Genomic DNA, 16,595 nt, shown 5'->3' with positions numbered 1-16,595 from the left:
ATTAGAACGTTGTGGGTGGACACTCACGGCGTATGCGCAGGCGGTCAGTAGAGGTGGACGTTTTGACCTCCTGAGTGATGGGGTTGTACGCAGCACACTTGTATGGCCCCTCATCTTCCTGCGTGGCATTGGCTATCTGTAGGTTCCCTGATGGCATGATGAGGTAGTTACCTGAAGGAAAAAACAAAGATGAGACAGATAATGACATGAGAAACGTAAAGTTTAGCATTTCATACGGATGGTTTGATTATTTACAGCTTGGCTGTAGGTGGTCGTAAGTCAATGCACACATCAGCTTCAAACTGAGCTAAACATCCTTGAAGAATGCCCATCCATCCAGCTATTGGGTTTTTTTCCCCATGTTGAAATTATAACACTGCACGCTACTGACTAAACCCAAGTGAAAAAGGGAAAAATCAAAAAGGACTTCTCAACCACAGCTGTTCTTATTTTTGATAATTTCTCCAGAGTATAACCCACCCAGCAGGTGGCAGACACGTCTATGGAATATTACATAGACAAAACAAGTTTGCTCTTTTGATCAATCTGGTGGATCAAAGTTAACTATATGCAACAGGGTTTGCCTTCAATACACTAGGGCTGGGTACCGAACTTTGGTTCTTTTGTGGCACCGACCGAAATGCTTCGGAAGTACATAGTATCGAAACATGCCTCGTCTTTCGGTGCCAAGTTTCGGTACCCAGAGGTTAATCACATGCAAGAAGAGCGGTCTGCAGCCGTCCTCTTCTCAGCATTCAAGTCCGCCTGGGGACGTTACAGAACACGAGCAGCTTGATTCAAAATCTCCACCACTGGACTCCACAACTGCAACTGCATCGCTTTGAAGCTTGAAGCAATGAAGCACTGCTCTGACCCACTGCTTCATTGGCTCTTTGCTTCGCTGCTTTCAGAAGCGGTAAATCTGCTTCTTAACCCCTCTCAAAGCCATTAAAATATGTCAATTGTGAGTCACTTTTGTGCGGATTAAAGTCACTAACTGGGACTCCTGTCTTGTTGCGAGAAAGAAACAAGAATCGTCCTCCATTCCGTTCTCACTCCCCAAACGCTGCGTGGCAGGGGTGCTGAATTTGGCACAACACTGGTCGGAATTAATAACTTAAATTTAACTTAAAAAACTAAAATGAGATGTCCTGCGCTGATGTGCAGCAGCTGGCTGAGTTCAGCTCAGAGTTATGGAGTGACAGGCATGCCAAAATGTCTGAAAGGAAGTGTTCTTTTGCACTGGAAATTATTTACACACACATTATTATCCCACATTGTAAGACTTCATTTGGTCAGTCTGCTTTTTCTTTTTAAAGCATAAAGCTGTGGAATTCACTACCACTCGAGCTCAAGACCATATCTGAGTTTAGGTTGTTCACCTCCTCCAGGCTCAAGTTTTGGCTTAAAAGTTGCCAATGTTGTACCCATGTGTAAATAGCACTGTGAGTGAAAGAGAGGGTAAAGGAAAGACTGAATGAAGGAGTGAGTGTGTTAATATATAGAAATTCAGTTTTTAGAATTTGTATATTATAGATGTGTGTTGTGTGGAAATGCAGGAAAATTGTAGATGTGAATGGTGAATGAGGTTGTTAATTATGTAAATTGTAGAATTTTGAATCATGTAAATTGTAGAATTATGAATTATGTAAATTGTAGAAAGGCTCAACCAGGGATAGGTAGTGTGAATTAGCTGTAGCTATAAACTCTTTGTGCATCACATCAGTTGCAAACACATGCTTGCTTTATGTCTGATTGCACTGTCCCTGTCAAATAAACAAATAAATTAAATTAAATTTGTTATTTTTTTCTGTAAGAAAACTGCTTGGAGTGGAAAATTACCAAAGCTGAAAAATAAAACTCAAGATTTGTACTAGATGTAAAGCAATTTTCTTTTTGTTTGAACTGATCTTATAAAATTGGTATCGAAAAAAGTATCATTCGGGAACTGGTATCGAAGTGAAGGTATCGGAATTGGTACCAGTATCAAAAATTTCTGACTGATACCCAGCCCTACGGATGACCACTTTGCGGCCTGCTTATGGCTGGTGCTCAGCTCCTACCACCCAGACTACGAGAGACTAGCTGCATCCTCTCAGTGCCAGAAGTCCCACTAAGGTAGGGAAAAACTTTTCCAATTTGAACTAGGAATTGCATAATTTGAGTTGTTTGTTGTGTTGCTATGGGCCAGTCCTAGACCTATATGTGTTTATTCTTTGCACCATGCACACTTATTGCAATAATGTATTATTGCTATTAAAACTTTATATTTGTGCCAGAAAATTGTTATTATATTGGTGCACGATACTATATTGCGGCTATGCGATGGTTTTGAAATGGTTTGCTAGATCTCGATACACTGTCAACTTTAAAAGTAGATCTCTGAAAATAAATGGAGATCTGACGGACAGCTTCGAGTTATTTAGAGGCACCAGGCAAGGCTGTTGCTTAAGCTCCTCCCTCTTCGCACTGTTTATTGAACCATTGGCTCAACATATACGACAAAGCAGTAAGCTGGTGGGAATTAGGGTTTCGAGGGAAGAACAAAGAATAGGTCTATTTGCGGATGACGTTATTGTATTCCTCCAGAATCCTGATAATACATTTCCCCAGCTGCTAAAAATTCTCAAATATTTTGGAAGGAAAATCTGGGTACAAATTAAATATTTCAAAAACTCAAATCCTATGTATCAAATACAGCCCCAGAGCTTCAATCAGATGAAAATATAAACTAAAATGGGACTTAGATAAAATAAATTATCCTGGAGTACATCTAACTAGAGATCCAAACCAACTGTATGAGGAGAATTATTATAAGATTAATGTCGTAATTCAAAAAGATCTGACAACATGGGCAACTCTGACTATGGATCTCAGTTCTAGAATTGAGGTCATAAAAATGAATGTGCTGCCTCGCCTATTGTATTTATTCATCTCCTTACCAATTCAAATTCCAGATAAACAATTTGCCAAGTGGGATAAACTTGTATGTAGATTTATTTGGAGGGCAACAAAGCCCAGGATTAAATTAAAAACACTCCAACTTGAGAAAAAACAGGGTGGGCTGGCCCTCCCAAATTTTAAAAATTATTTTCTGGCTGCTCAGCTAAGATACACTGCCTACTGGTGTTTACCAGAATATGAATCAAAATGGAAACAAATTGAGATAAATTACTATACTTGTCAAACACAAACAAAACTTGGTGAAAAACACAAGACACAACCGGAAAATATGAATCCTATTATTGAGACAGTTCTGGGTTCAAATCCCACCCCTGCCACATTTCTCCATGTAATGTGGAGTTGCGTCAGGAAGGGCATCCGGCGTAAAACCTGTGCCAAATCAACATGCAGATCCACCTTGGATTTGCTGTGGCGACCCCGAGTGCAAACAAGGGAGCAGCCGAAGGGACTTACTTACTATTGAGACAACTATTAAATTCTGGTGGGATGTGGTGAATAGATGTGGGACTGAGGGTGACTGTAGAGTTTTGGTGTGGCCAGCGTACTCCCCAAAATTTGGAGGTGGACAACTGGATGCCACCTTTATAAAATGGGTTGATAAGGGAATCACAGCCATATGCACATTGGTAGAAGGAAATATTTTTAAATCTTTTGAGAAAATTAAACAGGAATTTGATCTCGGTAAGTCTAAATTATTTAGGTATTTCCAATTAAGACATTTTTACAACTCAGAAATTAGAAAACATTAGACAAATAAGGGCAGCGATTTAGTAGAAATTATGACCAAGGCATATAGACAATTACCCCGCAAAACTGTATCAAGACTATAAATCATTGCAAAATGCAAACAAGAATAATACTTGGTATATAAAACAAAAATGGGAAAAAGAACTGAATATTGAATTGTCAGAGGATGATTGGCACTCTATATGTCTCTCACAGCACACTTCAACCACTTCAAGACAATGGAGAGAATTTGGTTGGAAAAACGTGGTGTGATACTTTATTACTCCAAAGATCAAAAGCAAACAACTGAAAAAACAACAATGCTGGAGATTGTGTGGGGTTCAGAATGCCAATCATGCTCATATATTTTGGAAGTGTTCAAAAATTGTTTTGTTTTGGGAAAATCTTGCAAAAGTAATGGGAGAAATACCAGGCTACACAATTCTTAACGACCCACGTGTTGTATACTTGGGCTTGCTACATGAAGGAATTATTAAAACTGAAGACTTCTATTTGTTTAAAATTATGCTTGTGGCCAGCAAAAAAGTTATAACAAGGAATTGGTTAAAAAGCGACCCACTGGAAATACAATAGTGGATTGACATAATCGAGGAAATTTATTTGATGGAAAAAATTACTCATTGTCTGAGGTTGAAAGCTGGTAAATTTGAGAAACGATGGTCAAAGTGGATTGATTATAAAACTCTGTCTACTGTATAATCTTGTCTTTCCTTTTTGATAGAACCCCACAGATTAAGTTCTAATGTTATGTCTTTGTAATAATTTGAAAAAGCACAAATAAAAAGTAAAAAAAAAAAAGAAAGTAGATCTCTGTTCAAGAAAGGTTGGGCACCCCTGTCTTAATACATCATTTGAGTATAATACAAAAATACTTGATGAAACCAGTTTAGAACCTGGATTAGTTTGTTGTGTGGGCCGCTGAAGAGGAGGTACTGCTGGCCCACCACCACCAGAGGGCGCCCTGCCTGGAGTGCGGGCTCCAGGCACCAGAGGGCGCCGCCGCCTCACGTGAGCAGCTACGGTGACAGCTGTCACCCATCACCTGAGACAGCTGACGGCAATCATCTGTGGGGTATATCAGCAGGACGGCACCTCCACCTCATTGCCGAGATATCGTGTCTACCTACGAGGTAACGTATCAAAGCTGACGGAGTGTATCCTTTTGGATTAGTGTATAGCTTGTGGGTTACTGTTCCAACGAGAGGTGGAGGTAACTTCCCTGCTGTTCGGAGTCTTGGGTGCAAACGCGCCCCCATCTAACTGTTCTTTGTTCCTCGCCAGCAGTACCAGGTCCGACACGCGGAGGCAGTGGCCACCTGGGAGTTCGGGACTTGGCGGCTCCAGTATTTCCGGGGTCCTGTGGCGGAGGAAGCCGTGTGGTTCGGGTCTTACCTTGGAGAGGCGTCTCCTATCTTCGAGCCTGCCCACACGACACTTTTGTGAATTGACTGTTGTCCATTTCATGATTGGTTGTATTCGTTGTGCACGTTCACAACAGTAAAGCCTTGTTATTTGACTTTCTCCATTGTCCGTTCATTTGCGCCCCCTGTTGTGGGTCCGTGTACTGACACTTTCCCAACAGGATATCTCGGCCACGCCATGGATCCCGAGGGGCGTCAACCGGCTGTTGAACGGCCAATGGAAGAACAGGACGCGCAGGCGTCCGCGGGAGGGGTAATCGGTGAGTTGCAGTGGATCCTCACCGCTTTCACGACTCGGTTGGATTTCATGACCGAGCAGAACGTCCTCCTGAACCGCAGGGTGGAGGCTCTCGCCGCGCAGGTGGAAGCGCGCCCTCCGGGCGCCGCTGCGGCTCTCCCTCCCCTTAGATCCTGTGCGTAACGTTGACGTTCCACTGGTTGTTCAACGACCTCTCCCTCCTTCCCCGGAAGCATACATAAGCCCTCCTGAGCCGTACGGAGGCTGTGTGGAGACGTGCGCGGATTTTCTGATGCAGTGTTCGCTCGTCTTCGCACAGCGTCCCGTTATGTACGCGACCAATGCTAGTAAAGTAGCTTATGTCATAAACCTGCTTCGCAGTGAGGCACGCGCTTGGGCTACAGCGCTCTGGGAGCAGAATTCACGGCTCCTTCTGACATACGATGGGTTTGTGAGGGGGCTCAGAACCGTGTTCGATCACCCTAATAGGGGCGAGACCGCTTCAACCGTGCTACTGTCAATGAGACAGGGGCGCCGGAGCGCAGCTGTTTATGCAGTCGACTTCCGCATCGCGGCTGCGAGATCCGGCTGGAATAACGCTGCCCTCCGCGCCGCCTTTGTAACGGACTGTCTTTGGTTCTCAAGGAGCACCTGGTGGCTAAGGACGAACCGCGGGATTTAGACGGGCTTATCGATCTTGTCATACGGTTGGACAACCGGTTAGAAGAACGTCGGCGGGAACGAGACGAAGGGCGTGGCCGGGCACGCGCCGTCCCTCTCCCTTCCGGTTCCGACCGCGCTCCGCCTTCCCCACGCTCCACGGCCCCTGCGCTCCGTGGGGTCACAGCTCCCCCTACTGACGAAGCTATGGACACGAGTAGGGCAACATTTAGGGCACCAGCTGCACAGAGGAGACGGGCCCATGGAGCTTGTTTTGTTTGTGGTGCACTAGAGCACCATGTGAGGAGACTGCCCGAGCGGTTTACAACACCAACGCCCGCCCCTAGAGACGGGCTAGGGGTGGGCCGAGACATTCACGTGGGACACACCCACATTGCTACACGACTCCCAGTCACGATCCTGTATGAGGATTTAACCCTGAAGGCCCCAGCACTGGTGGACACGGGCTCTGAGGGGAATCTGTTGGACTGCAGATGGGCCAGGGAGATAGGGCTCCCTCTGGTGGCGCTTACCTCGCCTGTGCAGGTCGAGCGCTAGATGGCTCCCTGCTCCCTCCGATCACACATAAGACACCACCTGTAACGCTGTGGTGTCAGGAAACCACCGGGAGGTGATCGAGTTTTTTGTGACTCAGGCCACTTCCCGTGTGGTTTAGGCTTTCCCTGGATGTTGAAGCACCAATCCCCGGATTGATTGGCCGTCCGGGGTAGTGGTTCAGTGGAGCCGAGACCTGCCATCGGGTGTGTCTAGGTTCCTCGGTTCCTCCCGGCTCCAAGCTAAGGAGGAGGTCAGAGTCCCGCCCAATCTGGGGACGGTGCCGGTGGAGTACCACGACCTTGTCAACGTGTTCAGCAAGGATCTGGCGCTCACCACTCCCCCCCCACCGTCCGTACGATTGTGCCATCGATTTGGTTCCAGGCAGTGGGTTCCCGTCCAGTAGACTGTACAACCTCTCACGGCCTGAGCGCGAATCAATGGAGACCTACATCCGGGACTCGTTAGCTGCCGGGTTGATCCGAAATTCACCTCCCCGATGGGCGCAGGTTTCTTTTTCGTGGGTAAAAAAGATGGCGGACTTCGTCCATGCATCGATTATAGGGGGCTGAACGAATCACGGTTCGCAACACGATACCCTTACCACCTGTGGATTCGGTGTTCAAGCCCCTTGCATGAGAGCCAAGATTTTTACCAAAGCTTGATCTTAGAAACGCGATCATCTGGTTCGGATCCGGAAGGGAGACGAGGGGAAGACGGCATTCAACACCCCCTTAGTCACTTGAGTACCTGGTAATGCCGTTCGGCCTCACAAACGCCCCCGCGACGTTCCAAGCCTTGGTTAACGACGTTATGCGGGACTTCCTGCACCGGTTCGTCTTCGTATATCTAGACGATTATACTCATCTTTTTCTCCGGATCCTGAGACTCATGTCCGGCATGTACGTCAGGTCCTGCAGCGGGTTATTGGAGAACCGGCTGTTTGTTAAGGGCGAGAAGTGTGAGTTTCACCGCACCTCTTTTGTCCTTCCTGGGTTCATCATCTCCCCCAACTCCGTCGCACCCTGATCCGGCCAAAGGTTGCCTGCGGTGAGGAGACTGGCCCCAACCCACAAGCCGTAGGAAGCTGCACAGTTCCTCGGCTTTGCGAATTTCTACAGGAGGTTCATTAAAGGCTACAGTCAGGTTGTTAGCCCCCTGACAGCCCCTGACCTCACCAAAAGTCCCCTTCACCTGGTCGGATCGTTGCGAGGCTGCGTTCAAGGAGTTGAAACGGCGCTTCTCGTCTGCACCCGTTCTGGTGCAGCCCGTCCTAGTCGCCAGTTAGTGGTTGAAGTGACGCCTCGGACTCAGGGATAGGAGCTGTGCTGTCCCAGAGTGGAAAGACCGATAAGGTCCTTCATCCGGTGTGCCTATTTTTCCCGCAGGTTGACCCCGGCCTGAACGGAACTATGACGTCGGCAACGAGAACTCCCTTGCGGTGAAAGAGGCTCTGAAGAGTGGAGACACCTGTTGGAGGGGACGTCCGTGCCATTCACGGTTTTCACTGGCCACCGGAACCTGGAGTATATCAGGACCGCCAAGCGGCTGAATCCCAGGCAAGCCCGCTGGTCACTGTTCTTCGGCCGTTTTGACTCCGCATCACCTACCGGCCCGGGACCAAGAACCAGAAATCGGATGCCTTGTCCCGGGTACACGAAGACGAGGTCAAAGCGGAGTTGTCGGATCCACCGGAACCTATCATCCCGGAGTCCACTATCGTGGCCACCCTCACCTGGGACGTAGAGAGAATCGTCCGGGAGGCCCTGGCACGAAGCCCGGACCCCGGGACTGGACCAAAGAACAGACTTTACGTTCCACCAGAGGCAAGAGCTGCAGTCCTGGACTTCTGTCACGGCTCTAAGCTCTCCTGTCATCCAGGGGTGCGAAGAACCGTGGCAGTTGTCCGGCAGCGCTTCTGGTGGGCGTCCCTGGAGGCCGACGTCCGGGACTATGTCCAGGCCTGTACCACCTGCGCCAGGGGCAAGGCCGACCATCGCAAGGCTCCGGGACTGCTACAGCCGCTGCCGTGCCTCATCGCCCCTGGTCCCACATCGGCCTGGATTTTGTCACGGGCCTCCCGCCGTCCCAGGGAAACACCGTGATCCTCACGATAGTGGACCGATTCTCCAAGGCGGCCCACTTCGTGGCCCTCCCGAAGCTCCCAACGGCCCAGGGAGACAGCGGACCTCCTGGTCCACCATGTCGTCCGCCTGCATGGGATACCATCAGACATCGTCTCCGATCGCGGTTCCCCAGTTCTCCTCGCATGTCTGGAGGAGCTTTTGACGGGAAACTGGGGGCCACGGTCAGTCTCTCGTCCGGGTATCACCCCCAGACCACGGGCAAGCAGAGCGGGCCAATCAAGAAATGGAGCAAACACTGCGTTGTGTGACAGCCGCGCACCCGGCCGGCCTGGGAGTACTCACTCTGGCCTGGATCGAGTACGCCCACAACAGTCAAGTGTCATCAGCCACCGGCCTCTCCCCCTTTGAGGTGTGTTTGGGGTATCAGCCCCCACTGTTCCCGGTGGTTGAGGGAGAGGTCGGTGTGCCCTCGGTCCAGGCCCACCTGCGGAAGTGCCGTTCGGGTTGTGGCGTGCCGCCCGTTCTGCTTTGTTGAAGGCCTGGCTGAGGGCGAAGACCCATGCAGACCGGCGGCGGACCCCGGCCCCTACGTATCGCCCCGGGCAGGAAGTGTGGTTGTCCACGAAGGACATCCCGCTAAAGGTGGCCTCCCCCCAAAACTGCAGGACAGATACATAGGACCGTTTTAAATTCTCAAGGTCATCAATCCCGCCGCAGTGAGGCTTCGGCTTCCAGCCTCACTGCGGATCCACCCAGTATTTCATGTGTCAAAGCTCAAGCCCCATCACACCTCACCCCTCTGTACACCCGGTCCGGCACCACCTCCTGCCCGGATCATCGATGGCGAGCCGGCTTGGACAGTGCGCCGGTTGTTGGACGTCCGACGGATGGGCCGGGCTTTCAATATCTGGTGGACTGGGAGGGGTACGGTCCCGAAGAACGCTCCTGGGTGAAGAAGAGCTTCATCCTGGACCCGGCCCTCCTGGCCGACTTCTACCGTCGCCACCCGGACAAGCCCGGTCGGGCGCCAGGAGGCGCCCGTTGAGGGGGGGGGGTCCTGTTGTGTGGGCCGCTGAAGAGGAGGTACTGCTGGCCCACCACCACCAGAGGGCGCCCTGCCTGGAGTGCGGGCTCCAGGCACCAGAGGGCGCCGCCGCCCTCACGTGAGCAGCTACGGTGACAGCTGTCACCCATCACCTGAGACAGCTGACGGCAATCATCTGTGGGGTATATCAGCAGGACGGCACCTCCACCTCATTGCCGAGATATCGTTTCTACCTACGAGGTAACGTATCAAAGCTGACGGAGTATATCCTTTTGGATTAGTGTATAGCTTGTGGGTTACTGTTCCAACGAGAGGTGGAGGTAACTTCCCTGCTGTTCGGAGTCTTGGGTGCAAACGCGCCCCCATCTAACTGTTCTTTGTTCCTCGCCAGCAGTACCAGGTCCGACACGCGGAGGCAGTGGCCACCTGGGAGTTCGGGACTTGGCGGCTCCAGTATTTCCGGGGTCCTGTGGCGGAGGAAGCCGTGTGGTTCGGGTCTTACCTTGGAGAGGCGTCTCCTATCTTCGAGCCTGCCCACACGACACTTTTGTGAATTGACTGTTGTCCATTTCGTGATTGGTTGTATTCGTTGTGCACGTTCACAACAGTAAAGCCTTGTTATTTGACTTTCTCCATTGTCCGTTCATTTGCGCCCCCTGTTGTGGGTCCGTGTACTGACACTTTCCCAACATTAGTTATTATGTTATGCTGCATTTACACATAGGCAGGACGCATCACGAATGTGATATTTGCATCATTCTTCGCACATTCCTGACATTCTTAACGTGACTTAACGCATCTGAATAGGTTCCTTAATAATGCGTGTTGGTGCGTGATATTTGTAATTTTCGTGGAGCATGTTTTTGACTGTCAAAAAATCTTCCACGAATGTCACGCACCACCCTCATTTCACCTCAATGTCGTGGAGGGTCGCAACTGAGCATGTTGATCCGTCTTGATTAGTGGTGATCCTTAATAGAGCGTGACAGTGTTCTTCTCTGACGTGCGCACAATTAAACCCTGCTGCACCGCATTCAGTGTCATTGCTGCAATATGCTGAAGAACAGTGACGCCAAGTCAGCTAAAAGTCTCACCCCAATGTTCCTCAGCGTGCTCCTGCAGGTCTTCCACCTGCTGCTGCTGCTGAGCCTGATGTCTGAAAACGCATGAGACAAGAGCTGCGTGAAGCCACACATCTGGCTGATCAGTGGCCAAGAATGTATACTTCGTGGCATTCATGACTTGCCGTCATTATGTGTAAATGCAGCATTAGACTGACTTGGATCTTCCCTGTGCAGGATGCAAATACACATCACTTGTGAAAGATGATAGTTACTGTTTCATATCTATGAGGAAACATTAGCAGACTCACTAAATTTTATGTGGACAGTATGTAGTTTGGATCGGTCACATATGTGCCTGTCTTTCTGTCATCACCCTCCAGTTTTGGCTTTGCAATCCTCCTGAAGAGGCCACAAGAACTTGGAAGAGTAAAAAAAAAAAAAAAAAAAAAAAAAAAAAAAAAGGTACAACGATCAATGTTGCATGCTATTTTCAAACTGTGATGATGCATGAACATAATGTGCATTAAAATGTCAGCAGGGACCACAGGGTGGCGCCCTAGAATCTGAAGGAGACCATGTAGATAAATGCTCCTTAATGTGGTCTTCATTTCCTCACAGATAAGCCACAGTTATCAGTACCTACAGCTTCCAGGCATCATCAGAACACCAGCCACAAACCACGACAGCGTTTCTTCTCTTCCCGGCAATCAGAATAAATCATTTGAAAAATAAACACCAGCATTCCCACGTTTCAGTGTTCGAGATAACTCTCTCTTATCACTGCTTTTATAATGGCCTGGAGAGCAGGATTATAGCATTCCAGTAACTTCTGACGACAGCATGGAAATAAATGGGAAAGTGGAGAGAGTGTTGTGAGAGATTTTTAACAGCAGGACTGTACCTTTGGACGTCTCCAGCCATTCCTGTTTGACGCTGTAGCGAACTTGCGCCTTTGGTTGGCTTTCGGGGAGGTGACACTCAATAACAGCTGTGTTTCCTTCATCCACCTCGATTTCCTGCTGGTCATCAGGCTCAAAGTCACGCAGCTCTGAAAAGAAAAATAAAAAATAAAAAAATTTAAAAAACACACAGGAAAATGACAGTCATCACATCAGTGTTGCACAAGGTTTCTCTTGTTGATCATTTCAGTGCTGTTCTGTCTGTGGTCTATACCCATCTTTAACCGGATGATTCAAAGCTACTACTTCTACTTCATACTCATGTCACTCTACAGGAGACAGTAATGCCTAAAATGGTTGTAGGAACCACTCAAGTTGGTTTCTAACATCAGTAGGACTGAATCAGTTTTAGACCCTGTGGGAAACAGGAGTGGGATTACTGGGCCGTGGGCTATGAGCCCATGCTGCAGACACACAGTCTGCACAGCACAGACTCTCATCTGACCTCTGGCCTCCTAAACCCCAGCAAGAGAGGGCTGGAGGCCTGGGCCACAGGGTCATAGGTGAAAGGTGTCGATGCTACAGGTTCTGAGAAAGACATCCATATCAGATTAGGAGGAAACAAGTCTGTTATTAAAGCTACAGTGTGTAGGATTTAAGAGTGTTTATTATTAGCATAAATGGAATATAGCATTTACTACCATCTGTTATTAGTGTATAATTACCTGCATTAATGATTTGATGTGTTTTCATAAGCTCAGAATGGCACTTCATATCTACATGAGAGCAGCCCCCCCAATGCCCGCTACCATTTTGCACCGCCATGTTGATACAGTAGCTGAAAAGTGACATACTTACTCCACCTTTCACATTTATGCAGCACGGTCAGCAGATTGAAGAAAAAAGAAGCAGAATCAGCAGTTGATCCTGTATGCACTGTCTACTGGTTGCTAGTGCCGGCTAACTACTTTGAGAACCCTTATTTTTGTGAAATAGAGGATCATACAAATTGCTCATCACAAGAGAAGGCAAGGCAACATCAATACCCATCATTAAAGAAGCAAAAACATGACATGAAACAAAATCCTGCCCAGTGACAGCATAATGTGATTTGCAACTTCACCACTAGATGACACTAAATCCTACTTACTGTAGCTTTAAGAAAGAGGGGGGAAAATGTCAAGAGCAGATCACCTCACTTGGTGGTGTCACTGCTGAGCTCCTCCCTCAACTGAAACTGGTTCATCACTGAAATCATGTTTCAATGGAGGTTTGTTTGTTCAGTTGTGTAGACTTTGTCCCGATGAAGTGGTTGGTGGACCATCTTTTTTCACAATCACACAAATCTGATGCAGCAGTGACGGTTCTTCAGACTCCAGAGTGAAGTCTGTTGAGGTTCATTCCGCCTTTATGTCGGCGATCCCATACTGGGGTTCACTTGAGGAAAAGTCTCTAAACTCTTTCAGCAGGGATAGTGTTGACGGTCCAAGTGTCCAAAATCCAATCAGGATGAGGATGACTGTTAATAAATGCTATTTTACCAACAGAAATGCTGGCATAATTGCAGGAAGATGACACTGCTCTAACCTAAATGTGTTGCTGTCACCAGAACTGCAACTTAGTTGACTGAGTCGGATTGTTAGGTGTAGTAACCCAGGCTGTGACTGAAGCCAAGGGCACTAGGGTGTGCAAACACTCGACCAGGATGTCCACCTAGGCCAGTGGACGCAAAGAAATGTCTTACTTCTCCATTTTAGCCAAATATAAGAAAAATGTACCACAATATTTTTACAGATTTTAAAAAGGATACTAACGGGGGGGGGGGGGGGGGGGGGGTGGAATGAGAATGCAACAACTGGAGAAATTTGCCATGAAGGAGTCCAACAGTGAAATGAAAGGTAATTTAAACGTTTCCAAAAACGTAATTAAATGTCTTACCAATCTTTGTTGATTTATTCTTAACAAACATGGCTTCTCGCCAGCTTGTCCAGAGGTGCTACTACTAGTGTGTTTTATTAGGATCGGTGACTCTTTGAAAAATGGACGAGTCCAAGCTGCTGGTACATGCAGTCAGCTGATGAGGGGTTTTTTATACACCGCTAATTAAATAAGCAGAGTTTACTGCATCGACAGAACATAGCCCGACTAAGTGTCGGCCATTTACTCAAACTACTGACAGAGAGAGCAGGAGAGAGAAAAAAACCTTCACTGCAAAGACCTGATTTATTCTCCATGCGTCCTGGATCTGTCTTTAAGTCTGTGGAGCTTTGAAGGGAGGAATGGGGGCTGTGGAGGTGCAGCACCATCGTCAACTGTTTTTGACCTCTTATTCTGAAAGATGAGAATCCCAGGATGTGGCCGTAAGTGGTGTTTGTGTGTTGGAGGTAAAAAGCTTTAAAGAAGAGACTGTGTGGAGCTCCATTTGCTAAATCAATCAGGTGCTGTTTTTATAGCACCCCCACCGCCCCTTCCCCAGTACATCTATCCAACCCACCTTCCTCCTCCTGACGGTTTCTCCCAAATTCCTTCAACTACACCTTTTATGCCCCCACATGCTTCTCAAGAACAACCCCGCATGGGTGCCTCTCAGGTGCAGACACATGCACAAGAGCACGTGCATGTATGCTTGTGTGCACTTGTATCATGCAGGTCCCGGGCGAGAAGAAGCAGGATGGAGGATTGATGGCGTTCATAATGTGAACAGACCTCCCACACCACGGCTGCCTGGCAAGGCCGAGTGAAATATTTTGAGACAGAGAGAGAGACAGTGCATTCATCATCTTTATTTGTAGAGGTAGGAGGCCTGCGCCTGTGCAATGTGTTGTGCACACACACGCACATCTCTGCAGCAAACACAGGCTGGCTGCCGGCACCAGAATACAAACGAGGCCTTTTAAGTTCTGCCAAAATAGCACAGATTCTGATAGCAAGGAGGGTCTGGCAACAGAGTGTTCTGATCCCCAAAAAACGTGCGCACATCTAAGACGTGCACTCACTGCCTGTGGAGCAACTCATCAGGCAGAACGAAGAGAGAACGGAGAGAGGCCGTTATTAAATTACATTTTATTTTCCAGGGATCCAAGACAAACACTCTCGCTGTACGTGTGGTTATCTCAACCGGATTCATCTTGTACTGTTCTAATCCGTAATGTCACCCTGCGCGTGCTTTCTGAAAAGCACAGTGTTTAATATATTAGCACAAGAAGCCGACGTGTGGAAGGTTAAGATGCTGAGAGGTGGAGGAGGGAAGTGAGTAACAGGTTGAAGAGTGAATGCGTCCCAGGTTATGGGTGCGGAGAATGTGACATCACGTCTCATCTCGTGTGAGGATCTTGTCTCAACTGGCCTGAGACACCTTGAGTTTTTCAAACTGTGGCAGCCTCGTACATCACTTCACCCAAAACAATGAGAACGGTTAGCGGTGGCCTTTTCTGTGCGCTCTAATCAGGCACATTCCCGTATCCAATGTCTATCCCTCCCCCTTTCACACATGGTACCCTCATCTTCCTCCTCCCTCCACTTTTTTTTTTTTTTTTGCAAAACAGCCCTCTTCCCAATTATGGGGCCATAATATCTGACGGGCCCTGCTGTCGAGTCCTGTGGAGAGGAATGCAGTGTTGTGGGGAAATGGGGGGATATTGGTGCACAGAGGGGGATCCAGTGGTGCAGCCCCCCCCCAAAGCTCCCCACGGCCCCTCCATTTCTGCTGCTCATGTTACACTGCTTCAGGCCCGCTCTCAGTCCCATGATACATATCAAATATAACACTGAATACTCAGAGCAGCACTGCACTCAAAACATCAATGTTGAGTATAATTCATTTAAATGCTTTTCGGATCGGCACATACAGGTCTCTGCACCCTGTGACACTGCTAGGAATAGTACAGCCTGCATAACCATTTCTATCTTCCCTGCAATGACTGCAGACGTTTAGTGCCAAAAATTCTTGACCAAGTTCAAACAAAAGCTAACAACCAACAATATAAATTACATTTAGAATATGAGCTAACATAGCCAGAAATGAAGGTTTGTGGGAATTACCGGATTTTCAGAGGTGGGGTGTAAAGCCAATGCATTCAAACTGCCAGTCCCAAGCCTGAGTGAATGACGAGGGTAAGAAGCAGGAAGGGCGTACACCATAAATTTTGTCAAGTCCCAGCCACAATGGGTGAACATTTGGAGTGCTAAACCAATCATGCAGATCACAAATCTGGATGTGGGCTTCTTAAAGAATTGACTGTGGCTACTGTGTTGGAACTGATGTTACTGTTCCTACAATTTGTAGCTACATGACAAATGTGTTTTTTATTTTTATTCAAAGTTCTACATCTCTGTTTAGGGCTAGAACTTTGCAATAAACCAGTTCCAGTAAATAATGGGTTCCAATTGTTCCATTGAGACTTTGTCAATTCTGCTCATCAATGCCAGCATGTTTTTACCAATAGTTCAACAATACAGAAACCCAAGTGCCATGATGTTAGACGGGACGTCATGACTTCAAACTCTTGTGTTTAGCAACAAAGAAAAAAGCTGCACTAATTATTTTTGGTGTCTATATTTTTATACACAGAAAACTGATCAGGAATCAATAAGGGAATATGGAATCAGAATAATGAGATAACTAACAATTAATCTTAAACCACACAAGCAAACATATCGTCAGCCTAAAAGGCAACATTTCAGTAAAGGGAAAAAAGAAAAGAATCTGTCATGAACATACAAAACATGATGCTTTCCTGAGGAATCAAACCAAACATCTGCTCTCTAGTAATCGGTACGTTATACGTAGTTAAGCTTATGTGTCAAATGTGGAAGTCGTACCTTTAAGCAGGTGAATCCATGTGGTGAAAACCTTTAGGGTGTATCTGCTACCTAACTTATCACTCTCAGACAGTAATGATAGCATACCCCAACG

The 16,595-nt window shown here is 47.6% G+C and overlaps 1 protein-coding gene across 2 annotated transcripts in view; it reads right to left on the bottom strand.

Annotated features, from left to right (window-relative positions):
- The window catches only part of boc (BOC cell adhesion associated, oncogene regulated), a 72,546-nt gene that overhangs the window by 16,885 nt on the left and 39,066 nt on the right, over window positions 1–16,595 (bottom strand). For both annotated transcript variants that reach the window (XM_034169354.1, XM_034169347.1), the window contains exons 4-5: window positions 11,683–11,829; window positions 28–171 (exon numbers count right to left, since the gene is read on the bottom strand). In XM_034169354.1, the coding sequence (XP_034025245.1) occupies window positions 28–171; window positions 11,683–11,829 (291 nt within the window). The remainder of the gene's footprint in view (window positions 1–27; window positions 172–11,682; window positions 11,830–16,595) is intronic.

The sequence above is a fragment of the Thalassophryne amazonica genome, chromosome 1 (genome assembly GCF_902500255.1).
Source record: "Thalassophryne amazonica chromosome 1, fThaAma1.1, whole genome shotgun sequence".
Taxonomy (NCBI): Eukaryota; Metazoa; Chordata; class Actinopteri; order Batrachoidiformes; family Batrachoididae; genus Thalassophryne; species Thalassophryne amazonica.
The sequence above is the reverse complement of the archived record's forward strand: the minus strand, read 5'-3'. Positions and strand labels throughout refer to the sequence as shown.